Source organism: Phalacrocorax aristotelis, chromosome 9 (assembly GCF_949628215.1).
Source record: "Phalacrocorax aristotelis chromosome 9, bGulAri2.1, whole genome shotgun sequence".
NCBI lineage: Eukaryota > Metazoa > Chordata > Aves > Suliformes > Phalacrocoracidae > Phalacrocorax > Phalacrocorax aristotelis.
The window spans coordinates 36,779,263-36,799,253 of NC_134284.1; the positions used below are offsets into that span (position 1 = coordinate 36,779,263).

General features: G+C 44.7%; 1 protein-coding gene across 1 annotated transcript in view; it reads left to right on the forward strand.

Moving 5' to 3' along the window:
* MDGA2 (MAM domain containing glycosylphosphatidylinositol anchor 2) overlaps positions 1-19,991 on the forward strand; it is a 398,250-nt gene that overhangs the window by 209,475 nt on the left and 168,784 nt on the right. Inside the window, exons 4-5 of the mRNA XM_075104400.1 lie at positions 241-437; positions 4,111-4,243. Coding sequence (XP_074960501.1) covers positions 241-437; positions 4,111-4,243 — 330 coding nt within the window. The remainder of the gene's footprint in view (positions 1-240; positions 438-4,110; positions 4,244-19,991) is intronic.

The following is a 19,991-nucleotide window of genomic DNA, read 5'->3' on the forward strand; positions in this document are numbered from 1 at the left end:
TCCAAAAGCCTGAGCCATAAACGAAGATCCAGTTGTGCCACATGCTGGGCAGGGGAAACCGGACTCTAAAACTGGATTCTGCTGCAAAAGTCCTAAAATGTGGCTTCTAGAGCTGGTGTCGCCTCTGTTTTGCTCCTGACTCGTGCACAAGGCGATGCACGCGCTTCCCGCCGTAGGACCATCGTAGGTCAGCTGAAGCCTCGCTTTATCTTGGGGTTTTTGTTTTTTATTTCTTTTCAGATTTGGACGATCCGATAGTAACAGTCCACCAGAGCATCGGGGAAGCAAAAGAGCAGTTTTACTATGAGAGAACAGTGTTCCTCAGGTGCGTTGCCAACTCCAACCCGCCTGTTCGGTACAGCTGGCGACGCGGCCAGGAGGTATTGCTGCAAGGGTCTGATAAAGGAGTGGAGATCTATGAGCCCTTCTTTACCCAGGTAGGAATGAAAGTACAGTGTATTTTTCCTTCTTTAGGCTACTTGCACCAAATTCTTTGTAACTGGATCTGCCTGCGTATCCCTGCTGGGTTTACGGTGTGTGTTAAGTGGGCATTCGCTCCAGATAACTACACCCTGGCACAAATGCACCCGTATGTTATGATAAGGCTTCCTAATTTAAAATATGTCTTTTAATTATTTTTGGTGAAATAACATGACGATGCACGGTGAGTGCTGTCTGCAGGAGGCCCTTGGAAGTCATTTCGCTTGGGCGCTGCGAGCCCAAACCTCTGATTTTGACTGCTGTTTCCTAATCTTTTCCGACACAATGCAAAGTGATTCTGCACAGACGTTACAGCCTAAAAAGCTTTTCAAGAAGGCTAAACTCTATGGCAACTTCCCGTATTGTTTTTTTTTTCATTCTTCTTATTATTTTATCCTGCCTTTCACTTCTTGGAACACAAGTGGTTGTTCCAGAATTACGCACTTAAAAGATGAGGTGGCGAAAATGGAAAGAATTGCTTTTTAAAGTCTTCCCACTCTTGCTCACAGCCACGAAGGCAGCCTGGGCCATCAAGAGTCTGTCAGATCAGATCAGATTAATTTATTGTTAGCACATTTGCACGGTCTCGGGATAAAAAGGTGGCATATCCTATTGTCTCTGGACAAAAGCGTGTGATGGTGTTTGCAAAAAGGAAAGAAAAAAAAAGAAAGAGCAGGAAAAATTGTTTTGGGAAGTCTCAAGCAGTAACGAGTAAAGACAGAGGTGAAAACTGCCTGGTAATTTGGTCTTTGTAGCAGAAAGCAACCTGCAACTTTCATAAATAATTTTCAGCTAATGATTTGAGAGCACCTTCATTTTTTTCTTTTTATTGTACTTGACAGCTTTATATTGCTACAGTGGCTTGGTATTTGGCTGAGAAACGTGTAGCCTGGCACCTTGCGGAGATGAGAATTAGATTACATAGTCAAGTTATTGGTTTCTTAAATGTGATGAGATTATTTTTAATTTAACATGTACGGACCCAGTTTAGCAAATCCGTGGCTTGTTTCCTTGGACTCAAGTGTGTAAACTGGAGGGTTTTTTATGTTTTAATTAAAAAGTAAGAGACTTCCTTGACATGGGATTTTTTTTGATTTATATTCCAATATGGAAATGCTGGCGATTACCTGCCCTATCACCTAATAAGGACATATCCAGTAAAATGCATCATATGAAATTAGATTCAATATTTTTTTAAAAATACATATTTTTAGGTTACTAGGAGCATTCTTCCTAGAACCTCCGTCTGGGCTGAATTAACGAATAGATCAGATTATCACGTTGATAGTCAAAAGCTTATCCATAACTTTTTAACGTTTATTGGAGATCGGGTTGAATTAGTGCATCTTGGTGTGTTTACAAGATCTGATATAAGTTTATGAGAGTAAAAGATGTAATTAAAGGTTCAAGAGACATAAACGTCTACTGCACGTCTCTGGTAACTGGTTCAGCTTATGATACAGTAACAAACACCGGTGTGAAGAGGGATAGAGGGTATTTCACTTCAGAGCATCAAGAATTTGAGGTGGCCTTTTTTGGTGATTGCTCAGAAGGTGGATTATCAATCTGAAAATCCAATGAAATGTAAAGGAAAACAAGTATTAAGACAATTAAAATTTCTAAGGTATCGTAGCCAAAGAAGGCCAGTTTTCTTCCCGGTGGTTTTATTATTTCCTTGATTTATTAAATCATTGAAGGCACCTGGAAAACTGGGCATATACAAATGAATTCGTGACTTATGAACAGATTTTTTTTTTTTTTTTTTAAATGAGTCCAGTAATGTCAGCTGCTTATTTTAGCTGCTATAGGGGAAAAAAAAATTCAACAAACATGCACATTCTCGTCCGTGGAAGTATTTGAAATACTGAACTTTTCGAAACCAAAATCTTGATGCAGAATTTTTTCCCTAAGAGGTTTTGCATCGTCCTCATCGCACATTGTAATTGCACAGCCTGAGTATGAGATTAAATTTGCGGTATTTACAATAATTATGCAATTAGACATAATTAGACTAATTATCCAAACCAATGAAGAAAATATATACGTTTTTATAAATCTCTGCAATCTGGGGACGTGATCCAGATACAATTGTGAGTCCAGCCCACAAGTTTAACTTGGAGTCCAGAGCTAAGGACTGAACTGATGGGATGTAGCTTCTCGGTGTTTCCAGAACTGAACGACTCTGATAACTGTGTTCCTACGAACCTGGATCGGGCCCTTCTCTAGCCCGGATAAACTTCTTCCTGAAGTAGGATCTTTACCTTTAGGGGAGAGCCTTTCAAAGGCTTGGTCTTGCAGACACTGAATCATCATGTGCTTAATTTTAATCACGTAATTTCGGTGGGACTGATTACACATACGAGGCCCTTCCGTGCCGATATCACAAACATCTACCAAGCCTGACTTCAACGACTGTTTCTTTTCTTTTTCTAGCCAGCTGCACCTTCTCTTTTCTTTTTTGTCTTTTATTTTTCTTTCTTGCTAGTTCTGTACACGCATTTTCACGAACTACCGTATTTTTGCTTGTATAGGGCCTGGGCAGTTGATGCACACGGTACTGTTAAAAAGAGATTAAATATGTTACTCAAGCTGTGGTAATACTAAAAGTCACTCGGCTTTAACAGGGCACATGATAACGAACCTTTGCCAAAGTGTGCCCTTTCGAGGCGTTGTGAGCCCGTCCAGTGTCTGCCTCCTTGGGCTGGGTTCTGCCGCAGCCTTGGATAAGCGTAATACATTTTTGGCTTATCACTAGAAACGCAGGTAAAGACTTAAAGGTGGGCAGCTGGAGGAGGAGGTTGCAACCCGAGGGAGTTTGTTATTTTAATGCTAACGTAAATAGTGTGCAGGTCTTGAGACATATAGATTTCTCTGATGTTTACAAGCCCTCCACGCTGTCGCATCCTCATGCCTGACACTGACGTGCTTTGTCGTGGTCCCTGTGCTTTCTTCCTCCCTGCTCTGTCCCCTGACATCTTTTGTGCTCAGGATTTTTGTATCTAACACTCCTTTCAGCTTTTTGTTACTCTTGTTGCTAACAAATACTGTAAGATTTTATGTAAATACTTTGGCAACTTGCTTTTTCTCCTGAGTTTCTGGTTCTGCGGTGCCCATTTTACATAACACTGCACTGGAAAGGTCGTATTTTCCAGTTTTCTCTTGACTGTGTCTGGAGGAACTCCTTCGTTACATATCGCGTTCAGGTCCCTGCTCCCTCATTTCCACTGTTGGCTAAAAATAAAATCCATCAGCAGCTCATTTTCAAAGGAAAACAGCAGGATTTCTGTAGCTTGTGATTTTTTTTCATCACGTAGATTGTACCTTAAGATATATTACCCCGAATAATGCTGCAGCTTGAAAGACTCTATCAAAGCAACTTCCCCCTTGCTGCTCTCCTTTTTTTTTTTGCCTTTAATATATAAATGGGGCTACAGCTTTAGGTTATGCCAGCTGCCATTCTTCCAGGTAATTAAATAAAATACGTTTTCTGGACCACTTCAATATCTCCTTCTAATTAGCCACCTCTGCATCTTCCTCTTGCCCTTCCTGAAAGCCAGTCTCGGTCCTTCCTACATCCCTCCTTGTTCCTCCGCCCCAGTCCCTTCCTAACGCTCTCTCTTGCACGTGCAGGGGGAAACAAAGATCCTGAAGCTGAAGAACCTCCGACCGCAGGATTACGCGAATTACAGCTGCATCGCCTCGGTGAGGAATGTCTGCAGCATCCCTGACAAGATGGTCTCCTTCCGACTCTCTAACAAAACAGGTGGGTCTCCAGCAGCGACCTTCCCTCGTCATTAGATGGACCCACAGGTGGTTGTGTTGCAGCGTGGTTCTCTTGCTTAGAACGTACGTGACCGTATGCAGTGGGAGGAGATATTCCGGAGCGTGTTCTAGAAGCCGTTTTTCAGGTGTTTTCTTTTTTTCTCACCAAAGTTAGGGTTTGGTGAAGAGTTTTGATTGATTGCGCTCTGGATTTCGTGTCAGGATTTGCATTTCTCCCCAGCGTCAGGGGTTTCGCTGTTATGGGTTAGACTTCAAAGAAGATACTGCAACAAGGTAAGAGGAAGGGGCGTCTCGGTCCAGGCTGGGCAGAGAGTAAACAGTCCTTTACAAGTCCACCAAACACTCTCAAACACTTCTCTAGATGCTTTGTTGAAAGCTGATTATTTTTGATCAACGAAATATTTTAGGGAAAAAAGCAACCTTCTTGTATTCTTTTATTGATTTAAACGATTGGTTTTATATGACTGATTTTTTTTTTTATTCTTACATCGATTTAAACATTGATTTCTTACACTGATTTAAACACAAGTGTTTTCTTTCAGATTTAATTGGTTCAAATAAAAATACTCAAGCAGCCATGTTGAAGTGCCTTTCAGGAGGATAACTAGGCGTTTATCTGTAGTCTCTGACCAAGCTGCCTCCATGTTGTGGCATTTCTTGTGCTTTTGCTCTTTTTGGACTTGTTCCTGGCTGAGCAAACGGGCGGTTGTATATCTCCCCCTCTTTGCGGCGCTATCGCTGCTCTGTATCTTGAGAGCCTCGTGCCAGTGGTTGATCGCAAGGAGTGCAATTGGGAATGCCAGTTTTCCAGGAGGATGGAAATTATATTTTTAACTCTCCTAAAGGCTCTGTGTCCAGGATCTGCAGAGGATGTGTCTGAAATGGTTTATAAACCTGATGCCAAAGAGCAAAGTCCTTAGCTTAGATTTCTAAGTAATTAGAAATTTCAGAGAAGGTTGTTCTTTTTTTCCTGGAGAACCATTCTTCAGCAAATGTTGTACCATTTGAAGACTTCAGGTTAGATTACGCTGGGTCACGCCTTAATAGCGTACGCCTCAGGGCACTGAAAACAGGTAGCAAAAGAATAAAACAGTTGAGGCATTAACATGCTGAGCGCATCTAAAACGAACTATAAATTTTATTTGCACTTGCACATTTCACATCATTGCCGTCCTCACGGTTTTATTCCAAGGAGTTCCCTTCAACTTTTTCTGAATTTCTGATTTGACAGCAGGGACTTCGACTGGTACCTACCATTACCGAACACAACCCACTGCAGGGCAAATTCACAGCTCAGCTTTAAAGCTGCCACTGGCAGTAGGGGAATTAGAGTCAGCTCTGAAGGTGCCTGGCAAAATGGCTTCGAAGCCCTTAATTTACTCTTTCATTAATTTTGCAAGGGGAAAAAAAATACCTTAATGTGAGGTTCTTCCCTCATTAGTTGCTCTGATTTCATACCAGAAGAGGCACGAAAACCCGTGTGCCAAGGAGAGGCGTACCTCAGAGTTGGGAACAACTTTCCTCTCCGCACCAGTAATAAATCATCCACCTTCACCCATGAGAAGAGAGGGTGAGAGTTGTTACTGCTCCCATTTTGCTGTTGGGAGCCAGAACAGTCTTTGTCCATGCTGGACCTCATCCGCAACAGAAGTTTATGTTACAGCAATGGGGGAATGTCAAATAGCATAACCATTCTGAACGGTGGACAGGGGATCATGATCTAATTTTGCAGAAAGAATTGTTTATTGCCACCGTACAAACATCATGTTTATTTTGGGAGAAGGGTCTCCTGCTACATTAACAGGAATTGGTCTTCTGGAGTGATTTCCAAAGTAAACAAGCCTGAAAAATTATAAAGACTCACACTTCCTTCTCGTTAAGAACTCGGTGGTAACCATCGTCAAGGGCAACATTAAATACATATAGTAATTACCGCAACATCTCATTAAAGACGATGACTGATGTGTCGATGACTGGGACAAAACTTTTCTCATTTGGTATGACTTCATCTGATATAGCTCTTTGGTAGAACTTCGCCTGCCGTAACTTCATAGAAGTGTTATAAATCGTAAATCCAGAGTAATCCAGGATAAATCCAAAGTAATGAAAATCAGAACCTGAACCTGATGCTCTGTTTTAGTATAGAGCAGTCCTAGCCTGTCCCATCTGTTTTTAATTTAAAGCTGGAGGCGTGTAATGGAGATGCCTAATGTCAACAAAGGAGAGGCAAACAGAAGTGTCTGCAAGGTGGCAAACACGCGTGCTATTTGTTGTAAATAACGTGGCTACGAGTGAATTTAAGTTCAGCTGCAAGTTGTGTGATCTCAGTGTAACGTTGCTGGCATTTTGGCTATTCTGCATTTACCGGGTCTGTAAGCATAACTGGTGCGAGAAGCTTTTGTTGAACTTGGCTGTTACTGGTGAGAGGGATGACTAAGGAGAATAGCTGAGGCTTACAGCAGCTGTGAGTTTTCATCTCGTGATTTGGCTCACTGGGCTCAGGCTTTTATTGCACGCCACGCAGTCTGTTGCACGATTTGTCAGCCTCCCCTTGGTTGATGGACGTGGGAGCAAAGTCGGGAAGGTTTTTCCCTGCCATGGATGTGCGCGCCTGCTTGGGCTACTCAGGGACATCAGCTGTCCCAGCGGGCAGATGGGGTTTGTGAGGGTTCGTGGACCATCTGCGTCCGGTGGCTTGCCGTTCACCTCGATTGATTGACGCGGTGCGCACGAGGCGGCTGGGAAGCCGCTGCGCTGCAGGGAGCACCTCGGCTCCCCACTGGCCCTGATTGATTGCCACCACACGCTGGTGCGCAGCAGGGCTTCTGCATGCTGTAACGAGCGTTTGTCACATCAGGATCGTTGGCAGATTGTGCTTGAGGAAGTGTGCTTGGCAGAGGTGAAAAAAAAAAACCCGTGTAATTATTACTGTATGCCTGGAAAACCCTTCCTGCTCTTACAATACCCTGCTGGTCCCCTGCCTACTTTCTGCACACAGGGCCACTAAGGTTCTCACAGATGACGGTCAAGTCACCTCTTGAACCTTCTGCTTGATAATCTTCCCACATTGTTAGAGAATATGGTGACAGAAGCACAGAAACACTTGGGTTTTCCTCTTTCTTTCTCTGAAACACTCTCAAGTCTCCACGCCGTCCCTCACCTAGAGCTACAGGTGACTCGGGCATGAAGTTGTTTCAAGGAAAGCATTGCAGATCCAGGTGCTCTGCTGCTGCTATTTACGCCGCAGGGTCTTCAATGCATCTCTGCTCCCGCGCGCACACCTGAGCTGAGAGGCGGTTTGAGGAGCGCCAGGCGTGTCTCCGGGTGAGCAGTTGAGGTTTGCGTTCCGTGCCGCCTGCCAGCTTCTCTCTGTGACCTTTTTGTTTTCTGTGCTCACTCCATCTTGCCGATTATTTGATGGCGTGTTGCGGCATCACCGGAGTAACAGTCAACTACTGTGATATAACCAATCCAAAGGAAATTTTCTGGGTACTGCTCCTTGAATAGTTAGAGAGGGAATTAAGCTGATGCCATCAGATGAAGGGGTATTCATCGGTATACTTCGGACATGACGCAGGTTTAAAGTGTTACACATAGGTATGATTAGGTACGTTCACACCCCCTTCACTCAACAGCGGCGTGTTAATTACATCTGTGTGAGCCTGAAGCCTTAGACACACCATCCTGTGTCTGTAGGTACTGCAGGAGTTAGAGTCCACTGGCATCATCTTTCAGGCACACGGATTTCTTTATTCACAGATTCACAGAATCCCAGGCTGGAAGGGACCTCAGGGATCATCTAGTCCAACCTTTCTAGGAAGAGCAGAGTCTAAACTCTTTCCAATGGAGATTCATTTAAAATACAAAAAACAAAGTGGAAGATGTGATGAGAGAAGCCGAGATCATCTCGGGAGCATGTGACTGTACATATGCTGAAGCCCAAGATGACAATTAGCAGTAATATTGCACAGCAGCAGGTAGAGGCACTTGTTGAGCACAGACCTACTTTGTATCTAAAGACAGCTATTACTCTACAAATTTATTATCTAAATAGATGAGAAATTTGAAGGGAAGCAGAAACACTGTGAAGTGACTCACCTGCTGGCAGATTGCTGGTGAGTGGCAGGAACAGAAATAGAAGTCAAGATGTGAGGAAGAACAGCAAAGGGACTAATTTTGCAACTCTCATTTGCTTTTAGTAGACTGAGTCCCTTTAAAATCAGCACGTAGAAGTTAATTTGGGTAAGTTAATGCAAGCAGGAGTTGTAAAACCAAATGCAGCTGCTTTGCAACAAAATCAAGGGGTATTCTGACAAGGAGGAGGAGCCCTGACAATTTTCTCAGTGTATGTGCCTGAATCCATGCTGTCAGAAGACGAGCAGCTGCAAGGGTGGGTGTCACACTGAGTCATGACCCCCATATTTTGTCTTCGTGACCTGTTTTTGTTGCCTCACTATGTCCACGCTGTAACCCAGAAGAAATCCGAGCGATTCAATTCTGGCTCCTGCTCTACCTGTTGGGCTTTTCTTGAGGTTGCTACTGTCCCATCTCTTCCCCAAGGACTCAGAGAGTTCTTGCATGGCGCTCACATGTGTCATAAGTGCACATTTGACACGTTCTTAGATACCAAGTTGGGAGTAGTGGTCAATACAGGGATCTTGACAGGCTGGGGAAGAGGGTAGACAGGAGCCTCATGAAATTAGCTGAGGGAAATGCCATGTCTTGTCCCCAGAGAGGAACAACCACCCCATGTACCAGTACATGTTGGAGCCAACTGGCTAGAAAGCAGCTTTGCAGAAAGGGAGCTGGGTTACCCTGCAGACAACCCGAAGATGAGGCAGCAATGTGTCCGTGCCAAAAAGACCAACATGGACAGGGCAGTGATCCTTCCCCTCTGTTCAGTGCTTGTGAGACCGCATCGGATTGCTTTGTCCAGTTTGGGGCTCCTTAGACTAAGCAAGACGTGGATGGACTGGAGCAAGGCTGGTGGAGGCCTCAAAGATGGTCTGGAGCTAGAGCGGATGGCACGTGAGAGGAGGCTTGAAGGAGCTGGGTGTGCTCACCTTGGGGAAGATGCCTAAACTTTGGCTGGATGAGTCCTGAGCAACCTGATCTAATCGGCATTGCTTCACGCAGGGCTCTGACCAGAGGCCTCCAGAAATCCCTTCTGGCGGGGATCCTTCCTCAGTTCTGTGATTAAAGCAAGCACATTGAAAGGCAAAACACTGTTGTGTAAGCTGTTGTTTGAATTCATTATGATCTCCTCTCCCCAGCATATCACTGTCTACGTAAGAACTGGTGGAAGTCCTGAGGACCTGTCTCCCGGCCTTAACCTGGACCATACATTGGTCAGGGAGTGCTTCTTTTTGAAGATGCTTAGCAGAAAGAAGTGTCATGTCCTTTAGAAATACAGGGATTATGTTATTCCAAGCATAGTTCTGCTCTGCGTCAAACATAATTATTGACAGATGATATTAAAGTCTGTCACCAGTTTGCATGTGACTCACTATTTAATCTTTAGAGCTGGGAAAGGCAACTTAGATACAACTAGCTCTGAATCGCACATCTGAATGCATGATCTAGTAATGACATGAATGGATCCTTTTAAGAGTGTTCATTGTTTCAAAATCTCAGAGAAAAGGCTTGAGATTTACCCATAAAACCACTGAAATTCTGGGCTTCCCATAATAGTTCTTCTAATATGATTGAGTAAAAGCAAATAAAATTTTATCTTGGTCTACAGAGCATTTTTAGTGGCACAGATGGATTTAAAAATATATATTAGTTTGTATATTACCAACCACCTCAAGCTGCTTAGGGCAGGTGATCATTAATACATAATATCGAGGCTGATTTTTGGAAACTTCCAACATAGAAATAATCCACAGCAGTAACATTTACCCAGAAAAGATAAGTATTTCAATACATGTTTTTTCAGTTGCATGACATAGTTCATTCAAATCGCAGCTGAAGCTGGCATTCCGTCTGGGGCATGTGATGGGAAACAAATTGAAAAAGGCTTAATTCACTTCTAATCCCTCCATTAAGCAGTAGTCTGTCGCAATGAACTCGCTTTGTTTTCCTTCATTCAGACAATACAGTGTTAAGAGACTTATCTCATTTTGAAAAAAAATATTTCTTTTAGCATCCCCTGGCATTCTCAGCGAGTGCGACAGTGAGATGTGATCCTGCACTAAAGAGGCTTGAAATCCTCCTATAAGAAATACAGCCAGCTCGGAGCTGAATACTGAAAGTAGATGGGTTTAATTCTTTAGCAAAAGGGAATAATAGAAAATAAAGCTGGGAAGGACCCCAAGAGGTCGTAGAATCACAGAATCATTAAGGTTGGAAAAGACCTCTAGGATCATCGAGTCCAACCATCAACCCAACACCCCCAGACCTCCTAAACCATGCCCTGAAGTGCCACGTCTACACGTCATTTAAATACGCACAGGGATGGCGACTCCCCCACGTCTCTGGGCAGCCTCTTCCAATGCCTGACAACCCTTTCAATAAAGTAGTTTTCCCTCACACCCAACCTAAACCTCCCCTGACGCAGCTTGGGGCCGTTTCCTCTCGTCCTGTCACTGGTGACCTGGGAGCAGAGACCAGCCCCCCCCTCACTCCAGCCCCTCTCAGGCAGCTGCAGAGAGCGAGAAGGGCTCCCCTCAGCCTCCCCTTCTCCAGGCATCTAGTCCCATTCTTCATGGCAGAATGCACTAGATCTAAGTCTTGCCCTACCGATGTCCATTTAACCTGGCTGCCAGCAGCAGAGGTGCCGCGTTACTCGCAGTCTGGCTCGTCACTCTGGTCCTGACCACCATGGCATGAAGAAGAGATTATCCTTCCCTCTTCACAGCAACATTTCATACACTTGAAGATGGTTATCTTGTCCCATCTCTTCTGTTGGATAGTTAATCTAGCTCATTCATTTTTCCCCGTGAGTCACATCTCTACCTCACAGTGTTCCTCTTGATCTCCTCTGTCCGTGTCCTTGGTGAAGTTCAGTGCTTCAGGGCACGTAGAGCACTCCCCTGCACCCAGCCCCACAACCATGGGGTTCAGTGCAGGGCTTTTTCCATACGTTTCCCAACAAAGTTCTTGGTTTTGCACCCCTGTATGATAACTCACATATTGCTAACGTTTGCTTTGTGTCCAGATCGCCTTCCACCATAAACCTGAGGGTCCTTTCTCTGTAGCTCCTCATCAGCCGGTCATTCCTAACCCGCTAATTCTGTGGGCATTGTTGCTGTTGCAGGACAGGATTTGTCTCGCCTAAACAGCCAGTCTGCAAGCGTAGGTGTCCGTAGCACACGGTTGTTCAGGGAGCACCGTACTGGGTGGAGAGAGGGAGAGAGATGGCTCCAAAGAGCAATTCATCCCATCTATTTTTGGAGAGCAGGAATTGTGCTTTAGGGGTGCTTATATCTCACCGAGATACATGACCTCGGATTGCAAGCCTGACTTTCGGGTGGTTGAAATTAGCCGAGATGAATTTAAGCCTACATGTACAACAGCACATCTAAATATACTGATGAAGGGGAGAGTTTTGTGATTGGGTTAAGCTGATTTAGCACTGCCCTGCTGCTAAAGGGAGGATCCTGCCTTCCCTTCATACCCTCTTGATAAAATGTCCACAGAATGAATAGTTCATACAGTGTGGGAGCTGTGAGCTATTGTAGTCGTCTCCAGAGCGTAACCACCGAGGAAGTGCTCTGAATAGCAAACATATCCGCCTCCCTTCCTCCCTGTTGGAGCTATCAATGCCACATCTGTGCGTGAACAGCAGCACGAGCAAAGTGCGAGTCATCAAAGCGCTGCTGCTGCTGGATGAAAAGCAGCCAGGCAAATCGGGAATAAAGAGATGAGTCATCAAAGCTGCATCCCCATTGGTTAAAAAACAGAGGATTTGAGAAAAAGTTGGAGGAGGAATAGAAAAAAAGCTATTGAGAATAGAGGGAGAGCGCAGGGAGTGGGCTACGGTTATCTGGGCTGGCACTCCGGGCCAGCTTGTTCATATATACGTGAACATATAAAGACTGAGTCCAGCTGAAAGGAGACCTTGTTAAATATAATCTCATTCTTTGCTCTATTTCTTTCCTGTAACTCCCACTCTGCTTTCCCTGCAACCTCGTAATTTCCCATTCTTCATAGTATGCCCGGACAAAATGATCGTGCACTTCACTCAACTTTTAAGCCTCTTTTTTTTTTTTTCTGGCAGGCTCAGGGGAAACTGAAAAATATGAGTTTTTTAAATCTGTGACCAGGTAGCATATTCCAGTTGGGTGGTGACTGCTGGTACAAGGCGGGCACGTGCACCCCAGGCACTGCAGACTAATGGGTGTCTTCAGCAATCGTGGGGGGCGGCTGCCCTGGGAGGGGGGAGCCACCTCTTTGTGCCTGGGCAGGTCCAGGTGCTTTTGCGAAGATGAGAACCCTAAAACACTTGCAATACTGAAATCTGGTCTGGGAATGTATTACTTCAGTAATTCCATGTATTAAGTCAATCAAAGGACACGTGCCTGAAAGAACTGGGATTTGAGCCCTTTGCCTTTGTTTTCTCCACCCCTGCAAGTGCTGGAATTTCAAAGGCAACGATGAAAAGGGAAAAAGAGCAAGTAAGGCTAAAATCAGGTTGATGTGTATGGTGAGCACATTTTTCTAATGTGTCGAAACACGAAGGCGTTTAGAACTGGAAGCTGCCCCAGCTGGAGCATTTTGCCGCTCTTCCGCACTTAGATTGCATGCAACACCCGAGCGAGACGCCACTGAAGTTCACAGCTCTACATGACTGGTCACGACTTGACAGTGACTATAAAACCGCATTTTTTACAGTGAGGGTGATTGAGCACTGGCACAGGTTGCCCAGAGAGGTTGTGGAGTCTCCATCCTCAGAGGTTTTTAAGATATCTGGACGCGGCCCTGGGCAACCTGCAGTACGGGGGACCCTGCTTGAGTGGGGGGTTTGGACCAGATGACCTCCAGAGGTGCCTCTAACCTCAACCATCCTGTGATTCTGTGATGAATTCTGATCCTAAGCCTGCAAAGAGCTCAAGTTTAAGTGTCTCTGAATACTTTTTCTCCCTTGGCTTTGTTGGAAAACTCATTGCTGAGACAAAGGCGAACCTGCCCCGGCAATCCTTGCCCCTTCCCAGCAGAATCCGCAGCTCAGTTTACGAGTCGTGAGGGAGCAGATGAACACATAGGTGCACGTTTGCTTGACAGTTTGGCCCACTGGCGTATCTCACCCGCGCTGGTTCAACACACGCCGGTACTTTCATCCTAGAAGGGTTGTCTCTTTTGTGAGAGCAGTCAGAGATTGCAGCTCTGTCAGTAGCAGCAGGGAGGATAAAGGAGAGAGGTGCATAAGAGTGATTTTCATTGGGGTTTGGTTTTGGGGTTCTGTTTTGATTTGGTTTTGGGTGGGTGTTTGTTTTAAATTTTGTTTTCCTTGCTTATTTAAGGACTGTTAATGAAAAGAAAGGGTCTACCATATTGCAGCATGCTGTGGCAAGGCAGTCAATAAGAAGTTTATTTTTACCCTGTAATTTAAAATCTGGACTTCAGCTGGGAATTATAAGCTATTCTTTTTTGAACATTACTGAGTAAATAAGTACAGAAATGATGCTCCCAGCCCAGCAAGAACCTCAAATGTTCTCTTTTCCTCTGACTTGAAAGGGACTATTCATAACCTGTATAGTTAGGAGCATATGCATTGTATTCCTGCAAGAAATCATGGCTGTAAATTAAATGGATGCATACCCACACATACGTACATATGAAAGCATAATTCGGTTATGTTCTATTACTTCAGTTCTGCATATGAAATAATTCACATAAGTGGAGGAAATAATGTCTTTTCATTTTTATTCATCATAGATGAGTGAGTTGTCAAGGACATGACTTTCTGCCACTACTTTGATATTGCTATTAAAGCATTAGTTTTCCTTCGCATTTCCAGTAATCCCTAAAGCCAATTGTAACATTTTCTTAATTCCATATACGTAGTCTAAGTACGTATATTTGTCTCACTGTAATTATAACACGTGTTGGCATCGGATTCGTCCTGTATGCTGCAGCAGCGACTGCTGTCTTTTCCGTCCCGGTGTAGTACCTGTCTCGGATACCCATCCCAGGCAGCAGTAGAGACTCTGCTTCTTTCAAGGTCAGTGAACATCAGTATTGTATCATTGGTTAGAAGATGTTTCCAGTCTCCCTGCCGATGATCCCGTGGCAGCTCTGTTTAAACTGGAAGCATTTTGTTGTAGAGCTGGGTCGTTTTGCTGAAGGTGCTTAGTAAGCTGATATTGCTAAGGGCATAATTTAGGGTGTTAATGGTGACTTAAGGGCCGCTAGCCCTGTGCTGGATCTGAGAAACTTTTGCCCCAGCCATTAATCAAACCCAGTGAGCGTGGCATGCTGTATTATTACTCTGTGAGGACTGGTATATGTTATAGCCACATTTTATAATTAATCTCCATCTGTATGTCGTCGGTGCCTAACTTGTCTTGTGTGCACATTAAAAAAATGTATGCAGTTCTGATTTAAGTCTCATAGCGACTTGACTAGCGGGGCCGTGTATCGTGACCCAGCGTACTTCCAGTAGCACTTTCTCATATGCACTGTTGACTTCACAGCCAGGCTCTGCAATCCTATGAAATACATTGGATGCAGAAGCAACACTTGTAGGAGAAAGCCTCTGAATTGAAGTCCCTTTAAAAAGGATGCAGCTGCAATATGAATGGGGACCTGAACAGTTTCCCTCATCGTGAGTAGTGCCTTGTTCTTTGCGGGGAAGAGCTCGCAGTGGCACTGCGGCTTTCTTTGTGTCCTGGCAAACCAACCATGACTTCGAAATGTGGGACTGGCACTCAGAAACCCCTACTTCTAAAGAGCAGTAAAGACGCAGAGCTCTTTTGAACACTGAACCGTTCTCATTGCGATGTCCAAAAACGATGTTTGGAAAGCTTGTTCCATGCACTCACCCATGGAAATATTTACCAAAGCTTGCTATTGTTTTATAATTAATTTTAGTGTTCCTATCCGAGAGTTGAAAGAAAGTTTCCGCTGGGCAGGTTGCCTGGCTGAGTCTCTGCCGGTGCCAGGGTGAAGGTTCTGGCTGGGAGACGCTCTGCTTGCCAAACCTGGACAGGCCAGCGTTCACCTCATTAATCTTGACAGCTGGTCGTCATCTAAGAGGGGCCTCGGCCAGGGTGAAGCTTTGGAAGAGCTTTTGGGGGGTGCTAATAGACTCTGTTTACTACTGACTCCTTTTGGCAAGGACGTTTCTGTTGCATTAGGAATTCTGTATAAATTTATAAGATTTCACACATGAGCACCTCCTGTGTCTCCTTCAGTTGTGGTATTGTACAGTTGTGGTGGCTCTGACCCTCAACTTTCCAAACCAGTCCTGAACATTACTTAAAAACTACAAAACCCATCACTCTTCAGGGCTACGTGAAATTGAGGGCATCAGTCCTGTATGTGCGCGTCTGCGTGTGCATCAGTGGGTCTCCACGACCCGAACTGTGACCCAGGGTTTTGTGATATCAACAGATGGAGTTCTGGGGCTATGAGGGAGGAAGTGAAAAAATTCAGACTATTTAGTTCAGAGGGGAGATGAACAGGAAGGGAGGCAGCAGAAACAAATAAATTACGTAATGCAAGATTAAACCAAATCCAGAAGAATATAGCAGTGAGAAATAATAAAATATATCCCTAAGTTAAGCCTTTCAATGGAATTTTGTGGGATCTCTGCAAGAGCTAAGCAGAAACTGAGGAGCTCATCCTTATGCCAGGAGACAGCTGTTTAGCAGAGGAAACTTCTGGGCTGGCGCAGTTGTATCACTTGTGGTTTGATCTACCTGCTGAGGTCTTGGGGCTTTGAAGCACTTTGGTTGTAAAGTGCCTCTCATGTAAGAAAAGCCCTGTGTAAACGTGGTGACCAGCCAACTACCTTGCTTGATAAAACTAAATTTTGTAAAACCTTAAATACTAAAATCAAGATTGGAGACATAAATTGCTGCCTTACTGTCACTGTGATACTACATCTTTTCAAATTATCTCGGCTGGGACCACGTGACAGCTTGTTGGTAAGGATGTGAGGGTCTTCTCAAGCCGCAAGAAGCTCAGGTTGCCTTTCTGTGCCTTTCAAAAACTGAGCAGGCAGAATGTCAGTACTGGCGCCAGCGGTGTTTCGGGAAGGTAGGCTGGGCTGTAGGTCGCTTGGGTCGTGCTTGACCTTCTGCTCCCGCAGCTGATGTGGATGCTGCTGGGTAAAACCACTTCTGTGTTGGGGGCTGAAGCCTGACTCCCCAAAGCAATAGATGTAGTAAAGGCAAACCCAGCACATTTCAGACTTGTACCAGGAATGTGCAACTGCATGTACTAGTTTTTATCACAGTGTCATTTTAATGAGAGTCAGATCTTCTGGAGGAGTCTTTTTCTCCTCTTCCTTCTGACTTAATTACATTATTTCCTGCTATCTAAACAAATATCACAGCTTGAGCTGCTGGGACTGCATCGCAGCTCTCCTGGATGGGGTTCGATCATGCCAGATGCTTTACGAATGCAAAGGATGTATAAACGCATGCGTTGTCCTTTTGCATCGGATCTCGCGTCTCTCCTTAAGACGAGCCGGCAGGAGACATTTCACAAGAGTGCATAAAAAGCGTGCAGTAGGCAGATATGTGGTAGTCTGCCCTCCCATTCCAGGAAACGCTACCATTTTATGCCCTGAAGCGTGAGTTTTAATAGTCTTTCAACAATATTTTGGTATAATCATCAACTATTATAATTGCTTTAGATCATCTTGTCATCTTTATAAATCCCTACTCCATTTTTTAATCACGCTGGACCAAAAAAGAAATGTGTGGCGATGAATTACACGGTTCAGATTTAGGCTGTGTGGGGTGTTTAGCCCCAAAAGTTTACAAATAAATAAAAGAGAGAAGAAATGCACTTTAGAGAGGGGATTAGGCCAAAATTTCCATTTTCTGAAAGTGCAAGGACCTAAGAGGATTTGCAGAACGCTGGGATCGATGTGAGTTTGGCACATGTATATTGTTAAAAACTGTGCTTTCTGCCCATTCCCGTCTATAGGCTCCTGATGCATTTGTAAATCCTCATCCTAAAGGTAGGATTGATGTCACCATCTTCTGCCATCTAAATCCTACCTGTCTAGATTAAACTAATCTTTGGGCTCTGTCTGCAGTCAGCAGAGACAGATACCACAGGGGAAGATTCTTGCAAGAAATAGCTCAAGGTAGATAAGAGGAACTGCCTTTTGGCAGAACCTCTTGCCGTCATTGAAGCTAGAACAGGGAGCGATGTGACGTGCTAGTGAGCTCCATTTCCCTAGCTCAGCAGGAGCTAGTCCTAAACTTTTTGTCTAACAGACGTTCGCTCAGAAAACCTGGGAAAGAGAGATTCTGCAGCAACCCTGAGCAGCCCGCTCCGGGGCTTACTGTCCCTACCGTTACGTGGAGTGTTGCTGTTGTGCCTTCGTTACTCCTTTCCCTGATACAGCTTTGCGTCCCCAGTCTGCGGGGAGAAGCAGGTGTTTGCAGCTGCGCTGCTGCAGCATCCTGTGGGGAGCAGTTAGAGGTGTTCCTCTGGTTCTGGATGGAGTCAGAGGAGCTATTCAGTAAAGCAGACCCGCAGAAGCCCCACATGCTGTTAATTAACCCAAGTCAATTAATACAGGTCTTTCAGCAGGTGACTAAACTTGTGATTTAGCCCCATTTTTTTTCCACATCTAGGTCCAGGCTGAACTAGAGAAGTGAACACAAACACTCTAAATTTGAGCTAAAGTCATTTTTCTGCCACCCCACTGAGTCTGGGCACATCGCTGGAGCTCTTGAGCATTCGGGATTTTTGCCATTTGCCTCCTTCATTCCCTGGCTAACTCTTCCTGCTTGCCTCTCTTCCCCTCTCCCCTCTCCTTGCTCAAACAGCCGGTCAGAGCTGTGACGAGAAACCACGGGACTCGAGCTTGCGTTGGGCACATGAGCAGAGGGGTGCTGACTTTCACCTTTCCCCATCCCTGGTTGGAAGGAGGAGAGGCCGGCGTTGATGGCACCGAGAGCGGAGGTTGCGCTCTCGGAGATGGGTGGGTATGGGGCTGGCGGCGGGGCTGAGCAGGCTTCGGCGGTGCAACGACAAAGCCCAGGTGACCACCAGGAAACTTCCAATCTCTCCATTCCTAGGCCAGAATTTGGCAACGTGCACACGCCAACAAATCAGGCAAGCGGTGCGGTAGACCCGATTCTCTCCTTAGTTGCACCACAAAGCTGAAAATAAGTGGTTCCGTGTCATCGGTGCAACAGTGTAAGTTGTATATAGGGTTTCAAGCAGAGAAATATCAAAATAATTGCTGTGGATTCATATTCTATTCATAATAAGTATTTGACCCTTTATATGCCACACTGAGTTTCATTTTCTGGAAACCTGAACATCCCTTCCAAATTTCTTAATATTCTTGGTTTAAATCAGACCTTTCACGGTAATAGTTCAGCGTGTTGCTGAATTTTTGTTTGTGTTTGTCTCGTCGGATAGGTTGTAGTTAGGCGAAATGTGTGGTGTAAGCAAAGAGAAATTGATGTATGCAAACCATAATTTCCGTGTACTTACTGTTTTGAGTGCTGTGATGAAAGGGATGTAACACAGCATTTTTATCACATCAGCTGCTATCTTTGTCTCTCCACCTGAAGGATGGCAAAGGGCCCCCTTTTATCTGGAGGATTATGAGGCCATTATGGTGAACAGCCCCACCAGGCTGGGTTGACATTGTTGGAGCTTTCATCTTTTGTTCTAAGTTTTGAAGTGTTATTTGTGGTTCTCTTGTTCCCCATCTCATGGCTTGATGTTTAGTGAGCAGAGAGCAGCTCCTTGCCAGGGTTGTTCACGAAAAAAATCATTAAACTCAGGAGGGGGTGAAGGAGAGAGAAACAGGGGCCAGCTGAGTGCTACCCCCTGGTCAGTGATGACCCCACAGGTCTGGAGCTCAGCTCTAGTTGCACAGCGGGTACCTGGATCCCTGCAAAATCTACTTAAGCATGAAACATGACATACTGCCCGGTTTCATACCTTGAATCCCAAAAGAGAGGTCCATTAGCTGATGGATGCATCAACTGATGAAAGAATACGAGGTCAGAGGACTGAGTGAAGAGACCCTGATACAGTTAGTGGGTAGTGTTGACTTGTTTTCTGTCTGTATTTTTAGCCACGCAGCTTTAAGTTTCTTCACCTTTAAGCTGGTTACATGAACCCAGTAATTTATGCTGGGAAGTATCTGCAGGGCCACAAGCCGTGGGGAGTTGGAAGAGGGGACTTCGCTTGTAAATCTCCGCTCTCCTCTCTCTTACAGGGTTTCCCCAGTGGGGGTTGCCTGTTCTATCTGTGCTAGGACAGGTATAAAGGAACTCCTCCCCATTTGTGTGCTCCAGCCTCTGAACACAGAGAAAGCTAACTCCTCTTGGGTGAACTCCAAATAAAGGAAACTCCTATTTTATAGTTGACACTTTGCCTTTAGTGATTAGTGTGTATTCCTTTAATATTGAATACGATTCATATGTAAAGCAGAAGACAAGAATATATATCTGTAATAATGAGGACAGTGATATCATTTTTGGGTATAACGTTTTTGTTTCCTTTCATTTTTAATTGTCAGGTTTTCTGGTATTCTTTGCCCAGAATTTCAATCCTTCACCTTTGTGCCTGTGTTTATT